The following is an 18,846-nucleotide window of genomic DNA, read 5'->3' on the forward strand; positions in this document are numbered from 1 at the left end:
GCTGTGGAAGGAGCCTGAAGGTTATCCTACTACAGGCCACCTGCAGATAGCGGCAAGGGGACTGGGTACAAGGCAAGACACCATATACAAAGGAGAGAGTGAAGCAGTGACCAGTTTTTAAGGCACTAAGCTCCTGCATAGAATCAAAGTTTAACAATGGATTAGTAAATTACCATAAACATTTGCAGTATGACTTTATTAGTCTTTTACATTACTGAGGAGGATTTGTGGGACAATCTTCTTGACAATGATGCTTTAGTTCTTGTTTGTGGGCATTTGTTTATGTGCAGCCCTTGTAGGGTTCTGCTACAGCATTTCACTCGAGTTAAGGTCTGAATTGTCACTGGGCTATTGCAGCACCTTAGTTCTTTACTTCAGCAATTATGTTGTAGATTTGTTGGTGTGCTTGGGAACATTGTCATGTTGCATGACTGGTTTTCAGCCAAGCCTTAGTTGCTGCACAATTTCTGCACAAGCTCAAATCCTCACTCCACCATCATGCTTAACCAGTTGGTAAAAGTTGTGTTGATATGTTGTGTTTTTGCCAAACTTGGCACTGTGCCTCCACATCTTCACTTTGGTGGTGTCTGTCTACAGGACAGGAGTATAAGATGTAGGTTTTGGTTTTTTGCAATTTCTCTTGGCATTGCATGTATATATATGACTGTTAGCAAGTAAGGCTGGGTAAACACTTGCAATGGTTCTCGTCCGATAATCGGCTCAGGGCCGATATCGGACGAGAATCTTGCGTGTGTACAGTGCCCATTGTCCATCATCTGAATGACCGTCCTGGCAGATCCACGGACGATGGACGACAAACGATCCTAATGGAAGTGAAGGGGGAGAGAGGGCAGCAGGGTGCCGTTCTGTCGTTCACCCCCTCCCTTCTCCATAGAGCAGAACAGTGTTGTATGTACAGAACTCATTCATCCATCGTGCGGTAGTTTGTCGTTGGAAAGGATCATGAAAGATCCTTTCCAACCACAATTATTGTACATGTGCATGCAGCCAAAATACATATGACTGTTAGCATTGTACAAAGATTTAGAACTTTAATAGGCTTAGAATACTACCCTCCCTTTCTTAGTCTACTATGTATTATTGTCTTAGGTAATACATAACTGACTGTAATATTCTCCTATAAACAACAATAATGACAGCACACTCATTCACCTACTAATACTCACCCTAGCTGAACTCACCTGCTGTTTCATTTGTTTGTTGGAGCCCTCAGAAATAACTGGTACTTTGAAGTATGTAGGTAAGAATCTGAATGTCTCAAGAATACAGGGCTTGGTTCATTGCTAGGGAATGTACACTAAGCTTGTGGGAAAGTAAAAATATTTTAGAATTTTTTGGATCTTGGTTTACTGTGTTTTGCACTTTGTACTACCTTCTAGAATACTCCAACATAAATCAAAGTATTAACAAATAGTTCTCAATATAGATGTATTATAAACATAAGTCATTTTACATGAAGGACATACAGCTGTGCCCATATTTAAGTACTATGAGTAAAATCATGTTATTCCCTCATTGATATTTAGTATAGCTTCATTTGCATTGACATGTATGATAACCTTCATCCATGGACATCATCATCTTGCAGCTCCATGCTGATGCTTAGCTTGAGGCCATTCAAATATACTACATGAAGCAGGAAAAAAATTGGTGCATAAATATATAGCAGAAAATGTATTTGCATACATTTAAATATTCAATTTACATCATCCGAATGCTTGCTGTTATTGTGAACCAACTATGTACATGCAAGATGCTATATCTGTTTGATATATACACACTTCTTCTAGAGACAGAAAATAAGGTTTACAAAACAGTTCTAAATCTTTTTACCACTTCAATTTTCCTGTATGGAATCAATCAGAATGTATTTTTCAGTTTTGCAATTTAGTTGGGATTTAGATGAGGTGACTTTTTTATTTCTTTCTTCAGACCTTTGTTTTAGTTTTTTTTTACCTGGAGATCCGACCATGAACTCACTTTGCTGAAAATGCTGTATCTGTGAAGAAGCAGTGTTGTCACCCTAGGGCACCCTTCACCCTTGTACAGTTTTACCACAATCTACAGTGCTATATAAATATATGCAGACTGGTTCCAGTTCCTGGTATCAGCTTCATTTGGTTGATTCTGTAACACCCTTATAGGCAAAATTTGGCATTATTTGATTTTTGGGTTTCCATCCCCAGAGGTTTACAACGTTTGGTCCAAAGTTTTTGTGAACTAAATACATTTGGTAAAAGGATTGGGAGTTTGATACTGCTAAGCTATGCCAAAAAATATAAAACAAAATATCATTCAGAGGACTGTTTCTTGCAGTTTTTGAGGTCAATTTTGAAAAAATACAAAACCTTTATGTAGGCTTTGTGGAACTGGCCACATGGTGGAACCAAAAGACTTTCCATAGAATTCCCCATGGTAATAAAACATACTTTCTGCCACTGAATTGATGTTGTTGAAATGTGCTTCTCAGTTCCAATGAGAAATTTTGTTTTTTGTTAACCATGAGCACACTACTGATTGTCCTCAGACACTCTGGTAAAACTGCTGCCTTGGTATTGGATGACATATTTGGGGTTTCTCCCCATTCTAACCTTGTCTATATAACAGCGGACTATCTGTCATCTTTGGATCAGCCTTGTAGTAAATGCTTGTAATAGATATGTACTACTGGCCAGATCCACAGGTGGTAAGTAGCCTACCGATATATAGGTGAGCTTAGAAAGAATTCCAAATATATTGTCCAATACCATGATTTTATCAGTGTCTGAGGACAACCAGCAGTGTGTTTATGGTTTATGGATGTTTTGAAATGAGACTTTACAATTTGTATTGTTTATTCAGTTGTTTATCATTGTGTAATTTATTAAAATGTAGTCCAGTATAAGTCGATGTAAATAGAGGAGTAATTAGTTAATGCTGTAATGTGGCTGTGCATAACCGTGCTATATATAGAATAGATATTTCAGCTGTTCAGTAGATGTAAGCTGCAGGAAAGGGCATGTCTGAAAACCCATTCTATATTTGGTGATCAGTGATATCACATCTGAATTCCTTTACATAACTGAATCATGTTTTTGTTAATCATTTTCCTGTTTGGAACATAAACACCCAAATCTTGCTGATTAAACTATCTACAGAAAATGTAGCCTATTTTATAGTAAGATAACTCAAAATGTCCAACAGTTTCCATCACCTTATCTTTATTCTTGTTTGATTTTCCAATTAGTGACAGTGTTTTCTACTGCTTAAAAAACAAAGGAAAGAAAATTAGGTCACCAAGTCTAAATTCAAATAATAAAAAGCCACATATAAGAGCTATGTCATAATCCGAAATTCCTTTATTGTTAATAGCCAATTAATAACTTTTTGTGAAATTAAAAAAGTAATTTGATGTTTTTTTTTTTAAATGGATGTGTAAAGACAAGGAAAAATACAGTGCAATACCACTTTACCAATACCATAATATAAATAGGTAAATGTCATGCAAATCAATCATATTTATACATTCAACTGTTTTTTTAAGCCTAATTGTTTTTGCTTTGCTATCATACAGCAAATTTGCTGGGAAATGTAAAAACCTAAAACAATATTAAAAACTTTTTACCTTGATTTTTCTTTAATAATATGAAGTAAGTAATAAATATTTATTATGTTTTCTTTTATTAATTATACAAAAAAAGCACAAGGATCTCAAATGAAAGCTTTCCTCAGCCAATCAGAGAGCACTAAAGGTTTTGAATGGGGAGGCATGTCTCCATTTACCTCCAGTGCCAGGGATCGCACACTGAGCCGTGGCTGCATTTATTGATCAGCACAGCCCGCAATCTTTTTATTTTTAATCCAATCTCGTTTGTCGAATTTACACTGGACGTTCTTGCTTACAATTTCAGTAAGCAAGAACCACCGAATTCGCCAATTCACCGTGAGTTCGAGTTTAAAAGATCCCTTCTGACTAGCTTAAGCTATCTCTGGCTATGGACAATACTTATGGAAAACCTGCTCTAGTTCTGTTATTGGAGAAAAGCCTTGCTGGGCTATTGGGATCCACTACAGGCCTTGTCTACCTAGACTGATCTAGAGGCCTTGATTGATAGACTAGAAGCCTCTCATAGGCCAGACCTGTATAAAGTTTAGCGAGAAATGGTGAAGGTGGCTGTGGCATAACATTATGGATTCAGTTTGTAAAGTAGGACAAGAAGTTTCACTGTCTGCACCTGGCCCAGAAACAGCATACATGATGACCACTGCTGCTTTATTGGGACCTGTGAAGCATCTCCTGCACCTGGAACACCTTTTGCAACGGTATACACTTCTACTCAAGAAATATTTTGCCGTGTTGTATTGAGCAGAATAAATTCTGATATACAGGGAACACACAGGTCCTCTTTCAAAGAACAGAATCTAGCGATTTCCAATCTCCCATTGGAATTTACTCCAGAGATTGTGATTGTGTGACTGGAAGTTGCTTGTTTGTGGCCCGTGTGGACCATGGCTATGGTTATCAAGTTGGACTAGATGTCGATCCCTTTACACTCAGCAGCCTGCATATTCAGTGTCTTCTCTAGGCTCAGACCAACATTTTGTAGATTACTGCTCTTGGCAATTCCGGCAAAGCCTGTTGTATTCTTTAGAAATAACCTGGGTCTGTCTTTACGCATTTGGAGGATGCAATGGTATAATTTGTCTCTCTCACTGTTGTGGACCTATTGCTATAATCTCACATATTATTTTAAAGCATGGTGACGTAGATTCTAAAGTAATTTCTAATATGTCCTAAAAGCATTTTTTCTTTGCCAAATATCTGACCAGCACAGCATAGACACAAAAAATAAAATAGACTGGCCGCATAATTAGACTTTTTAAAAAAAAAACTCAGATGGTATGGTACTTAACTGTTATATTGCATTTACACTGTCTGTGTTGGGTCCTGTTTTGTTGACCTCTTTTGGAGGCTCTGCCTGGTTTGTCTGGGCTGAATGCAGTAGGGTATTAATGATTCGACAAGAAGGTGGTCAACTTCTCGAGCCCATATGGTGCACATTCATTCCCACCCTCACTGTGTCTGGTCCTTATAAACAGAGGTAGTACTAGGAGCACCTAGATGTGTGTGTGTGTGTGTAGAGGCGGAGGATATTAGTCTTAGCCTCTCCCTTTTGCTCTTGTGGTTTCCTGCCTCTCTAGGGCTTTAGCTTTACAATAATATGTTTTATTTGGGACCCAAAGACCCTAAACCTAAGACATGACTGGTTACCTGGTGGAGCCTGCCACCTTATTTACTTTTGATTTCTCATCAGTTTGTCTGATCTGGTCCTGGGGAGTTGGTGGGGTGGGGGGAGGTTCCCTGCATGGGAGAATGTGTGGGATTATGGCTGCCTTAATAAGGGTGTTATATGTGTTCATCCTTTATGCTTTATGCTATGTAGAATGTGCAGTGTTGACCTTTGATTCCCTTTTATCAGGATAGTAAAGGGAAATTGTACATACTCTATTTTGCCTTTATGTGCCCATAGTCATAAGGTAATCTTTAATCTCCCTAGTCAAATTTAGATAAAGAAAAATCATAATTTGTAACTTCCCCTGACATCCCTTGGCAACCTAATTTATAGAAAAAAACTTAGCCAGTAAGTTAGACTTTCCTAACCGATTGCTAAGGTAAGCCATCACGGGGGTTCTATAACAGTGCAACCCCTTTGTCTTATATAGGCAAAAACACACGTTTTAGTAATGTGTATACATTTTCATTTTTTTAAAGGTATTCTTTGCATTCAGATCATATATGTATATCTGACCACTGTGTATTGTCTATGTGTAACTTTATTCTTCCAGATTCCTCATTTTACCATACCCATGTTGCAAATATTGCAGGAGTATCTACTGTTTTACTTATATATGTTTTTGCCTTTAAGTAGAACAATAATAAAATCCCTATTTTTTTAAGAACTGATAGGATACACCATTATTTTGCATAAAAATATTATCTATTTTTTAAAAGCAGCACTACTAAGCATGTGTAATGAGCAAATATGGTTGGCCCATGTGCTTTTAGAATTATAAACTATATATCAAAACAGAGTTTTTATTCAAACTTTATACTGATAAACTGATTAGCTTAAGTGTATATTTATATCTATATGATCTCGTTGGCTTTCACTCGCTATTCTCCTTTACATGTACAATTAAAATCTATTACAATGTCTACAGTTCCATTTTAACTAGAGATCCTGTATTACTCATGCAACTGGTGGCAAGAATTTAATCAGCACTTTTAGAGAGGAAGCACCTGGCAGGCAAAGCAAAACAAACCTATATGTCATTGTCTGTGTTAAATTTTTAACCCCAAAGTTAGACCACATCCAGAGCTTTCTATTAAATTTTATCACTCGGAAGTAACTATGTAGTCAACAGATGAATCTTCCATAAATGAATGATGTCAAATCATATCAATGATAAAACTGCTGTGGAGAGTATTTTCTTCTTTGTGTTTGAATTTTAAAGGAATATTTTGGCAAATTTTGTGAAATAACTGTGTGCCCCCTATAAACGTGCCAACATGGTAATCATAGTTTTCAAACTATATATACATACACCAGTATTGTAAAAGTAATTTTACAATCAGGCCTGCAGGCTAATATTCCCAATATAAGAAAACGATGAACATGCAGCTCTGTGGCTATGCTATCAGCCCAACTATAACCAATTCATCAGTGTGTACAAAGATTATTGTATACACCTCCTGGTATCTATTCTAATTATTAGAAATTGAGGATTACTCCTCCTTCATCCCTTCCTAACACAGCCCATGAAGCAGGCGGTGTGGGACACTGCATTACACTGGAAAAGGTATTTGAAAAACAAAATTAGGATTTATTTTGTAGTCTCCATTTTTTACTTTTCTGTTACCTGAACCAGGAAAATGGTTAGGGGACCAATGGACTACTAGAACCAATCCATGAGAAACAAGTGGCCACCTACTTGGTCCCTCTCTATGGATAGTCAGGTAATGAAGCCTTTGTTTTTGCCCTCACCTTCTACTGGACACATGAGAGCCCAGTACCATCCATCATCGGCCCTAAATGCTTTGGAGAAGTACCATTTTTTTGGGGGGGGGGCTCCTCTCTTAACCTTTTCCTAATGTTGATAGGAATTATAGCAAGGGCTTCATGCTATCTGATCCCTTGCTATGAGGGTAGCAGCCGGCCTGTCTGGCATGCTGGGCTTTTGGACATTTTATTGATTAGTGCTGTCACCACCAAATAATAAAGATTAGGGTTTAAGACACCTGTTGTTGCCCACTAGTCAAATATTACCTCTCCAGATGTCTTAGTAATGTTCTTTTCTTTTTCAGCTGTTTCACAGCAGAGCTCCACTTCCGCTTCATACAATCCCATCTTATGAGATTTTCCTGTTTACTAAATTGTTTTAAATTTCTTTGCAGCGTTGCCAAGATCACATCAACGAGTATTTCCTTTACATCCCACAATACACCCATTTGTCCTAACAACATGTCAGAACACACAGATAGTACGTGTAATTGTTGAGAAAACCACAATCATCTCAAGATCATTTTTACTTTACTGTATGCTGTTCTGTTGAAGCAGACACATGGGTACCAGCCACTTCCTGCTTCCAATGTTCTAAGTTGAAGAGTTGGCCTGATAGAGTCAACATGAACAGTCCCAACAATATTGTTGGGAGAAGTGGCTAAGCAATCATACCTTTTACTAGAGTTCACACAGTGCACAGAAGGCTTAGTGTGCTCAGGGTTACCATGGTTAGAAGGCAGCCAAATGTTTGGTAAATTATAGCTGACTTCAGAAATGGTAACACATGTGAATATGCATTAACTTTTTTTATACCTGGTAACATTTTATTGATAGTATATTATAATATTGATAATAATGTTTAATTTGTAAAACCAAAAGTGTGAAGAACTTATATTCTAGAGCAGAGGTCCCAACCCCCAAGCCACGTAGCCATGCCAGTCCGTGGCTGGTGAGTTAGGGGCTGCAAGTGACAGGAGACAGAAGCACAGGCAGTGGGAACACCAGCAGCCCTCCTTACACTGCTCTAAAGCTAGTGACAGTGTGACAGCAGGAGCACAACCAGCGGGAGAGAGAGGGTCTACGCTCAGCTTCTGAGAATAGCAGAGCAATGTATGTAAGGCTTCCACTTCTCTGCCATTCCCAGCAGCTCTGCCACCTGACAGCACCCCAGCTCTCTTACACTACTCTGCTATTCTCAGCTAGTGTGCTGACAGCAGGGGAAGCTGCTGAGAATATCAGAGTAGTGTAAACTGTACATATACCGGGTCGTGGCAAAATTTTATTCTGTGTTACCGGGCCCTGCTGTAAGAAAGGTTGGGGACCACTGCCCTAGAGTGTAATAAAATTGCAGATGGCCATTGTTTGCAGTAGCAAAAGAAGTGCATAATCAAACACATCTGACATCAATTCAAACCAAATTCTTTAAATTTATGACCCAAATGGCTTAGGAGATCTTGACAGCAGTGGAAATATACTGTTAGAAAGGTGAATATGTTTTGTAAATAGGACAGGCTGATATGGTAGTAGAATTGGTAAATAATGTTGGTCGAATATCTCACTATTTGATTTGACAGCTATTCAATCGAATAGGGCAATATTGTTCGAGTGAATTTTAACACCATTAAAGTTAATGGGGGGAATTTTAACACCATTAAAGTCAATGGGGGGAAAATTCGGGTTATTTTTCTGGACTGTGTAGAACTGCAAGAGCAATTAGGGGAGCAGAGCTGATAGCTGATAGCTGATCCCCGGGCACTAGAAGCTAAATGGGGACAAGTCTCCCTATTCATTCACCTCTAGTGCTCTGTGATTGGCTGGGGAAAGGAAAATCCTGATGACGCTTGAGCTATCATCAGGGTTTACCTTTCCTTAGCCAATCACAGAGCACTATTATTAAGATTTTAAACAAACAAAAAGTTTGTTTCGGCCACATTAGACCCAAACCCTGGAACCTATATTCGTATGTAGGTGACAAACCCTGCCAGCCAGTCCATCACAGTATATAATTTTATTGTTAAAGATGGTATTTTAAATTATAGCGGAACTATAGGGTTAGCTAAAAAATAAGAGCAACAACAAGACAGAAAGTGTTACTCATATTTTCTGTCTCCTATATAATATCCAATTAGCAAGCAGTCTTCTTCTAGATTGACTAAATTCAACGCATTTTTTGACATTACAGATTGGGTGCTTTGCCCACATAAAATTTAAGGTTACCCTTGGACTTTATAATGGGGAAAATGTATGTAGATCAGGAACATCAAAGTAGAGTCATGTGTCCTTGTCTAAATACTTGTTCTAGGTCAGTGAAGGTCCCCATGAATTCCAGGCAGTTGGTAATTATTTCAGTGGTCAGTGCTTGTATCCTCCATGGGTTTCTCATGACAAGTAATCTTTAAGGAAAAATATACAAAAGTTCCATTATAATATTCTCTATCTTCTCTTTACAAGTATTTGCAAACAAGATCAAAATGTGTCTCGAAAAAATATGTGTCTCTTGAAAATATCCTGTATTTCCTCTTAAGTCCCCTACTTGATGTAAAGCCTAGAAACAGCAGTAGACTAATTATGAATTATGCATAACTCAAAGCTTGTCTTGTGTTTGAACTGCAAATTTTATTCAGAAAAATAAAAAGCTTATTGAATGTCATAGAACAAAGCACATTGTATAGACAGAAGCCTGTGATAGCATTGTGCAGCCTTAGGTCCAACAACTTGGTTAACAGAATTAAATTTAATATTATGTTTATAAAACTTACATAAGGAGTTAACAGACATAGTTGAACAAGTATGAACTGAACAACCACAATATGTTTTTGTATTTATCTGCTTGAAACCAGGTATATTTAATCTAAATTCATAAAGTGTGTCTCTGGTTAAAACCTTTTTTTACATTTTTAATAGAGTAGGGAAAGATCAAAACAGTTGTTATGTTTGCAGTGGGGAACTGTTCTGGTCTTGGTGGGGAGGTTTCCTTTTTTGCCCCATTGACCACACAAAAAGAGATGTAGAAGATGCCAAATTAGATGCTCTCTTCAGAAAAAAGATTTAGCTTAGATTCATACCTGTAATGCGCCTGGGCACACAAACCACAACCAACTCCAGATAACCTTGAATCAGGTTTATTCAAAACAGCACAGCACAGCAAGGGTTAATTTCAATCAAGCAAGGTACAGAAGGATAAGGCAAATGCAGGTCAGTAACAATCCGAGGTCAGGGCTGGCAGCAGGCAGAATGGTCAGGGCTGGCAGAGTTCAATCAGAGTTAGTTTCAGACCAGGTCACTAAGGAGATGACAAGCAGATAAAGTTTAACATACACAAAGACACACCCAAGCACACTGTGGTAACAGAGGCTATATCGGGCAATGGTGTAATGGACAGGCTCTCCTTAAATGGCCAGGATGACCAATCACCTTGCGCCACCTGGCACTGTCTGATAGGAGACTGAGTAAATCCCCTGCAGCTGATTGGCCGCAGGGAATTCAAACTAACTTTGTCCCGCCCTAGGGCGAGGCAGCCGAGTGCCACGCCCTCAGGGGGTACAAGAGGGACGCATGGTGACACGCGCACCTCTTCCCACAGTACCCCTAGGACGTGCACTACTTTGCACTTGCAAAGGAGTGCTGGGAGCAGGAACCACATCCAAAGGGATGCAAGGGCTGCTGCCTGGCTGATCAGTACTTTGGCCAGGGTGGATCCCTCCGCCTGTAGAGACAGACAAGCTGCGAGCAGGGCAGCAGCCTCGGCCATGCTGCCTGCTACTGTGGCGTCCCCCTCTGTGGCTGGGAACCCCAGGGACACCGCGGGCTCGCAGGTCGGGTAAGTTCCTTACAATACCTTTATGTTGTAGCAATACACAATGCATCACACATTTTACCATGAATTACCCTAAATCATGATATTGTTTTTATCATGGCGAACTCTGCTTGTATAATCAAATATTCATTATTAGGAAAAAATGAGAAAACTAAAGAAAAAAAAGGAAAAAAATGGAAACCAGACAAAAAATGAAACTTGACTTCATATTTTCATCCAGAATGTACTTTCTTACTTAATTTAAAATATCTTCTCTCCAAGTTACAATGACAAGCTTAGGGCTCCATATAGCATATGCCCATCCTATAAAAGATATCTTTTATGTATAGTGATCAGGACCACCTTTATGACGTATTTTGAAGAGACTTTTTAGTGGCTGTCAGGTAAAATAAACCATAAAGAAAAAGTGCATTTAGTATAATAACAAAAAACAACCCTAAAAGTATTGAAAACAATAAAATTAAAGTGCAATTAAACCTAAAAAACAAAAAAAAATTGTAAGCAAGCAGTGCTTTATTGCTATGTCTCTACTGCAATAAAATGATCCTAGGCGTAGGGAATAAATGAATTCTCATATACATGCGCTTAAATACACCATTCTGGTTGGTCAACCAAGATGGCTAAAGATCCCAAACAAAGAAAAGGAACAGGTTAGGGTATTGGTGGTGGAGGGAGGGAAGATTAGTTTTTTCAACTTTAGCCTTCAGGGAAACAAAGTTGGAAGAGGCATAGGTTGTGTGAAATGTTACACAGTAAATATTCTGTATACAAACTTTAACACCTAATGTGTTGCAGTCGGCGAGAAGAGAGAAGCAGTAATTTCACCAGGAACTGTCAGAAAAAAAGAACAAACAACCCAAGACATTCTATTGTGAAATATTTAATGTTTAATAAACATGAATTAAAATGCACTCACAAAGATAGACCATCCATGACATCTCCCTTAATGAGTACATTTGTGGCTTCGAAACCTTCATATAAAACATTACACTAATACATCTACTCTGATTATATGATACTGTGCTTCTTATGTTACCATTATACTTTTTTTTTTTTATAACATTCTTTATCCATTATACTTTTTAACAGATTTAGGTCAACCTGTCACAACCCTGGACAAATCTATCTATAGCCTAGTACTGTTTTTTTTAATTTCTGGCACTGAATAGAGCAGCAGGGGAGTTGTGGAAAGGTAAATATGTGCTGTGAGAGGTATCACAACAGTGACCTATTCCTGTTAATATTACTTATTTTTGTGGGATATCTCTTTGGTGTAAGGTTCTTGGTGGCATTAAATTTCACCAGTCTTAAAGATCAACTACACAGTACTTGTTCTTCATTAGTTGTCCTAACCCTGTAAGTGCTGTCCACGCTTTCCTATAATTACCTTCAGCCCAGCTAAAGTGCTCTTGTTTTTTTTTGTTCTATATGTTTGTAGTTTTTCTCTGTAATATAAATGTGTTGTTTGGAGGTTAAATGCATTTCTAATGTGTACTTTTTTTATTGCAGATGGTTTGATATTATCATTTACCGTCTCAGTTGTCATTGGATTGGTGATTGGAGGTATTATCTGGCTTCTTCTAACATGTATGTCCCGTCGTCGAGCCAGTGCAGCTATATCCCCAAGATTGACAAATTCATCTAATCGCCGTCCTAGAACATCGTCTCACAACCAAGCCTTAAATAGATCTGGGTTTTATCGCAACAGTAGCTGTGAACGCAGGAGCAACCTCAGTTTGGCTAGTCTAACTTTCCAAAGACAGACATCACAAGAGCAAAATGACCCATTTAATCGTAAACCTAGCTTTAGAGCATCCACATTCCATCCATTCCTCCAGTCACCACCGCTACCTGTTGAAGCTGAAAGTCAAATGGTTACTCTTCCCAGATCCAACAGCACCTCACCTACACTAAACAACATTAGCAATCTTGGTCGTCCTGAATTCCATTGGTCAAACAACAGCTTGCGTCTTGGTCATTCCACTCCTACGCCACCGCCTGCCTATGAAAGTATTATTAAGGCTTTCCCTGATCCTTGAAAACGATGGATTGTTGGATTGAACAGTGGATATTGCAGATTGATGGATCACACACAAGGGTGCCATTTGACTATTTTGGTGCTTTGTTAATTGAACTCCATTTTTTTTTACTTTAAATTTAATTTTGTATCCAGTATTTTGATTTCCAGGCTCTGGGACCCCAGGAAAAATGCATATTAGTGGGTCAATACCTTCCAATGGCCTGGCTAATTTATAAAGGGGTTATATCCCTAGTCAATTTTCACTTCAAAAAAACAGTCAAGTACAGGGAAACTCCTACTTTTTTATTTTTCTGAATGAGATTCTTGTTCAGTATAAACAAAGGAAAAAAATTGTTTTAATTCAGTAATTTTTGTGTTTCTGCCCTGTTATTAGAGTTCTTCATAATATTGTATTCTGTATAGCAATTATTCAGTGTATACTTACTATGTCAAATATACACTGACATATAGACACTACTTCAGCTCTAGCTGGTATTATTAGCCGACTATTTTACTTTTTCATTTAAATGTATGCACTTAGCGGTTAAAGGACATATGATCCTGATGTGATTACTGTATTATTGAATGCTTCTCTGCACTTCCAGATTTTTTCTTAAGTAAAAAAAATGCATGTGTTTATCAGGCCAGTGTCTTACATTTAAACGTATCTTACATCATACGTTTGTATGACACAACCTTTTTTTTAATTCAGTAATAAATGAGGTAGGGAACAAGAGACAAATAATCCAATAGGGATGCCTGTCCCAATGGCAAATAGGGTAATCCCCCTCACTGGAGAGAATATAATTTTTTACTATTAAAAAAAATCAGACAGTTTAGCACAATATAAATGACACAAGCATAGGGAAATCTGAAAATTAAAGGAAAAATACATAAACAGAGGTTACCACCACCGAAAATGTAAGTCCTAGGAAGCTAAAGCTAATTGAAAATCTTGAATTTTGCTTTTGACAATAAAAGTAGATCTAGTCTCCACTTATTTTCTTAGTCAGTGGGGCTGTCCTCCCAGAACCAAAAGGCTGGGGAGGTAGATGAGAATGGATTTTTTTATTCATAGGAAAAGTCAGGTTGCTCGTTCACCTTTCATTTTGTGCATAGTTAGAATTTTTGAATTTCCAAGGTTTGTGACTGATGTTCTTCCCCTATTGGCATCTGAGCACTACCCACCAGACATAGCTCCACTGGTGAACTTTCTTTCTTTGTTTGAAGCTCCTGGAGCTGCAGGCACTATGGAGAAATTCAACATCAAAGTAAAAGCATAGATTCTCTTCTTATCGTGTTTCCCCGATTATAAGGCATCCCCATCAAATAGGCCACCCCCGATCTTTGCTAAAATAATTGAAATAAGGCACTCACCCGCGAATTAGACATCCTCCGATACCTGATACTGTGTGTGTCTCCTTGATGCTGGCTGCAGTGCAGAGCAAAACTGAAAGTAACAAGCCGGTACACGCACCCCCGCGATTCTGCACCAGGAAGCAAGCTGCTGATCCCTGCCCTAACGGAGTTACCCGGCCGTACAGTAGAAAAAAAGGTAAGTCAGTGAACTGAAGGGGACAATCAATGGCACAGAGTGATCAGAAGGGGACAATCAATGGCACATGAGTGATCAGAAAGGGGACAATCAATGGCACAGAGTGATCAGAAGGGGACAATCAATGGCACATGAGTGATTTTCAACAATAAATGTGTACTGTAGTCTTCTTCATGGAAAAATCAGACATCCCCCTGAAAATAAGACCTAGGGCATATTTTGGCATTTCAAAAAATATAACACAGTGCCTTATAATCGGGGAAACAGGGTAGTAGAAGGTTTCTTTCAGAGCAATGACTCAGCAACCTTCTCATTTTCAGTGTAAACAGGTACCCTGGCAGAGGAAAACAGAACGGGCTCTTCCTTACTACTGTTAGGATTGCACACAGCCCCTTCAAGAGGTATATGAGGCTAACTACAAAGATAGGTGCCAAGAAAACAGAAGCAACATGGAACAGATGCCCTGAGCAATTAGCCAGATTATGTGTGTTGGTTGTTAGGACAACTGATCAAATTGTAAATTAGTTTTTTTTGCAGTCAGTTGTTGCACTTGTTTTTTGCAACTAGATTTTATCCATGAATGCATTTCTATGCATTATGGATTAAACATTTGTATGGCAATGCTGGGCTGACATATGAACACTTGGGTCATCAGACTTTAATAAGCCTATTTTTTAGATTTGCTATCCTTGCTTATTATTTTTTGAGTTTCCGGATGTACATTATTAATGTTTACTTACTTTGATAAACCTTTAGGGTTTTACACCACAGTCTTTTCATTCTATAGAAGGATAAAAATCATAATGCGTTTTGATATATCTTTTATAGAAGCTGTTTTAATGTATACAAAAAATCAGTCTACTTTTTATATACATTTGATTTCTTCATCAACATTTGAGGTTGTAAGAGGTTGTAAGTAGTGTTGGTCGAATATCCCACTATTTGTTTCGACAGCTAGTTGATTGAATAGGGGGATATTGTTCGGGTGATCGAATGCCAAATTCGAACACCAATAAAGTAAATGGTGGGAAAATTATGGTTATTTTTCGGGACTGTGAAGAACTGCAAGAGCAATCAGGGAAGCAGAGCTGACAGCTCCACTCCCCTGATTGCTCTTGCAGCCCTTTACTAGTTGTATGTGTTCTTGGATAGAGAAACTCTATCCAGGAATCGGGATAGTGCTCCCTGATTGGCTGAGGAAAGCTTTCCTCAGCCAATCAGGATCGCATACTGTTCTCAATGAATGCGGCCGCAGCTGCATTCATTGTGAAGATCTCCGACGCTTGAGCTGTCATCAGAGTTTACCTTTCCTCAGCCAATCACAGAGCACTAGAGGTGATGAATGGGGAGACTTGTCCTCATTTAACCTCCAGTGCCCAGGGATCCCACACTGACAAGAGGATTCCCACACACATTTAATAAATTACTTTAACTATAATTTTTTTTAACACATTTTTTGACACACGAATTTGCGCTGTCGAATTTGCAAATTCGAACACCAACACTAGTTGTAAGAATGGCCAATTTTATAATGACAGTACACAGTTGTAAACATAATAAAATAAAAACATTTGGCAAATAAAAACTGTTGTTGTATAAACTATCAACTATTATAATGTCGGGGTAAATTTTTTTTTTTTTTTTTATAAGAAATGTATTTTTTCATGTAAATGTATGAAAGAGAAATAAAATGCTTTAGTATAACACATTGATAAATGGACTGGTGAATAGCATGTGACATTTTCAGTTATTTTTTTTATTACTAGTTATTATAATTATTATTTTGTTTACATTTTGCTACAACTGTTTCCTTAATGAAAATGTGTTTGCATTATCCTTAACAAAACACAGCATTGATCGTTCCTCAGGACCCTAGGTGTCGAGGAACTGTAACAGAGAGTGACTGCTAAACTCTTTCAGGCAGCAAAAGCCTACAAATATAGAAAATACAAAATAATTGCTGTGTATTTGAATTTCACTTGGTTAACAGTCACACATTTTATGCAACAATGGGAAAATAATTCCAATGTATTACTAGAAGTAATTGCTGTGATTTTACTTGGTTAGCAGTCACAATATGAGAAAACAGGTACATTTGTATGCAACAATGGCAAAAAAAAGTGCTAGTGTGTAGCAGACACTAATTGCAATGATTTCACTTAAGAATTTGAGAAAACTGGTACATTTTTATACAAGTGGAAGATATGTCTTGTATATAACTAGAAACAATTGCTGGGACTTCCCTTTATTAACCTTCACAATGGGCCTGATTTATTAATGCTCTCCAAGCCTGGAGAGTATACACTTTATCAGTGAAGCTGGGTGATCCAGCAAACCTGAAATGAAAACAATTGCTAACAAATAGCAAATGACTTTAAATAAATCCATTCCAGGTTTGCTGGTTCACCCAGCTTACTGATGGAAGTGTATCCTCTCCAGCCTTGGAGAGCATTAAAAAATCAGGCTCAATATGTGAAAAACATTCAAATATTTTTTTAGCAACAATCAAAAAAAGTTGCCTGTGTATAATTGCTGGGATTTCACTTGCATAACAGTCACACCGTATCCTAGCACCGTCTGTCCCCCCTTTCTTTAATCCTAGATTTACTATAGTTTTGCTTCAAGTTCTGTCCCTGACTAACAGAAAATAATGCCTTGGCTCGCTGTCTGCTATATTTTCTAGAGCAGTGGTCTCCAACCTTTTAGAGCTCGCGGACCACTAATCTCACAGACTCTGGACCACGCATTCATAGGAAGCAGCGTGTCACTCAAAGGGGAAGGAGCTTCCCCCGGAAGTTGACGCCATGATGCCAGAACCCGCCAACTCTCCCATTGCAGGTCTGAGCCAGTGATAGGAGAGTGGTTGGGTTATGTCCAGAGACACAACCCGCCCTCCACCCTGAGCCTGCAATGCGTACAGTAGATATGGTCCACTGCTCTTGCCGATGTGCCCCCCCAAGCAGGGTGTGCCCCCTTACTCGCTGGGGGTGCACCGGCCAAAGCCGACTGGGTTGGGGACCCCTGCTCTAGAGGACTGAACTGGTGTAATTGCTGATGTTGGCCTCAGGTGAAAGTGAGACAGAAAAGTGTGCCAATGCACCAACCTCTTATTGAATCATCCAACGCAATCCATTCTCAAATTCTGAGTTCCAACCCAAGGTTGAAATAACTTGGAACTGAATTGGAACACAAAGCAAAAAAAATTGAAAGATATGAATATATGATATGATATAAGCCACTAAATGTTAATAGATCTAAGTTATATCTCAAATTTCTCATCTTCAGTTGCTGTGTGATATAGAACTTTTACATAAACCCAACTGCATAAAAATGTGTAGTGTTTAGAGTTACAGATAGAAATCGGATTACAAATATAGGATGTAAAATCAAAAGAGATTAAAGTAGTATATGAAGCACAAATATTGAAAATATACAGTGACAACATGATATCAGCGCTTGTATAATATTGCATTATAAGGAAAATTTTCCTGTCTTACATCCAGGAAGAAATGTTTCCTGTTTTCATTTCATATTAGGAAATTATTTCTTGGCATTCTTTGAGTTTTATTTCTTCATCAACAGGATGAGAACCTTTACAATAAAATTATCAGACAAAAACAACCTAAAACAGGTAATTCTATGTTTCATTATAAAGTGGAATGGAACACCCTCATCTTACGTCACAGAATTCAGCTATCAACTATTCCATTTTTGGGCTTTTCTTTCAAACAAAGGAACAGTCAGATGTGTAAAGGACAACTCAAATTGCACTAAAATGTTTTCACCACTGACAATCCTACCGGTAGTACCAAATGTAAGGATGGCATTGTTAGAGGTGTTCAATCATGTCAGGAATAAGTGGTTAAGGTCAAGTTGGATCTAAACTCTAAATGGATAATATATGTTTTCTAAAGCACTCAGTATCATTTTTAGCAAAAAAAAAAAAAAAATACTATTACCTTTTTCTTTTTACCTTTTTTTCTATTGCAGTACTGTTGATCCCCTCCATCTACTTGCTCATCATATGTATTTTCACCATCACAAGCTGCATTTGTGCTCTGGATGGGCTTTCTGATGACAATTATGGATGACTATGCCTTCAATATGTGTCAGCACACCCACTGGTTGTGAGCAGGGTGATAGCAGGAAGACCTTCATGGCAGAACAATCGGCTATTATTTAAATGAAAGTTCCAGCATGTTAAAGCTTACAGAAAATTGTAATCACTGGATTTAGATACACTTTAGATATTAAGGGAAAACTCTGCACTTGGTTTTACTTGTAGATGGAGCATAAATGTTTTAAAACTGAGATCATAAATCTGATATTTAGCAAACATTCTCTGTGGGTCAGTCTTGCAGGTGAATGTGTTTTAAATTAAAGTGCTTGT

The 18,846-nt window shown here is 38.1% G+C and overlaps 1 protein-coding gene across 1 annotated transcript in view; it reads left to right on the forward strand.

Moving 5' to 3' along the window:
- The window catches only part of MYCT1 (MYC target 1), a 20,333-nt gene extending 4,372 nt beyond the window's left edge, over positions 1-15,961 (forward strand). The window contains exon 2 of the mRNA XM_072409293.1: positions 12,391-15,961. Coding sequence (XP_072265394.1) covers positions 12,391-12,920 — 530 coding nt within the window. The 3' untranslated portion in view covers positions 12,921-15,961. The remainder of the gene's footprint in view (positions 1-12,390) is intronic.
- The last annotated feature ends 2,885 nt before the right edge of the window (positions 15,962-18,846 follow it).

Source organism: Pyxicephalus adspersus, chromosome 4, assembly GCF_032062135.1.
Source record: "Pyxicephalus adspersus chromosome 4, UCB_Pads_2.0, whole genome shotgun sequence".
NCBI classification, from domain to species: Eukaryota; Metazoa; Chordata; class Amphibia; order Anura; family Pyxicephalidae; genus Pyxicephalus; species Pyxicephalus adspersus.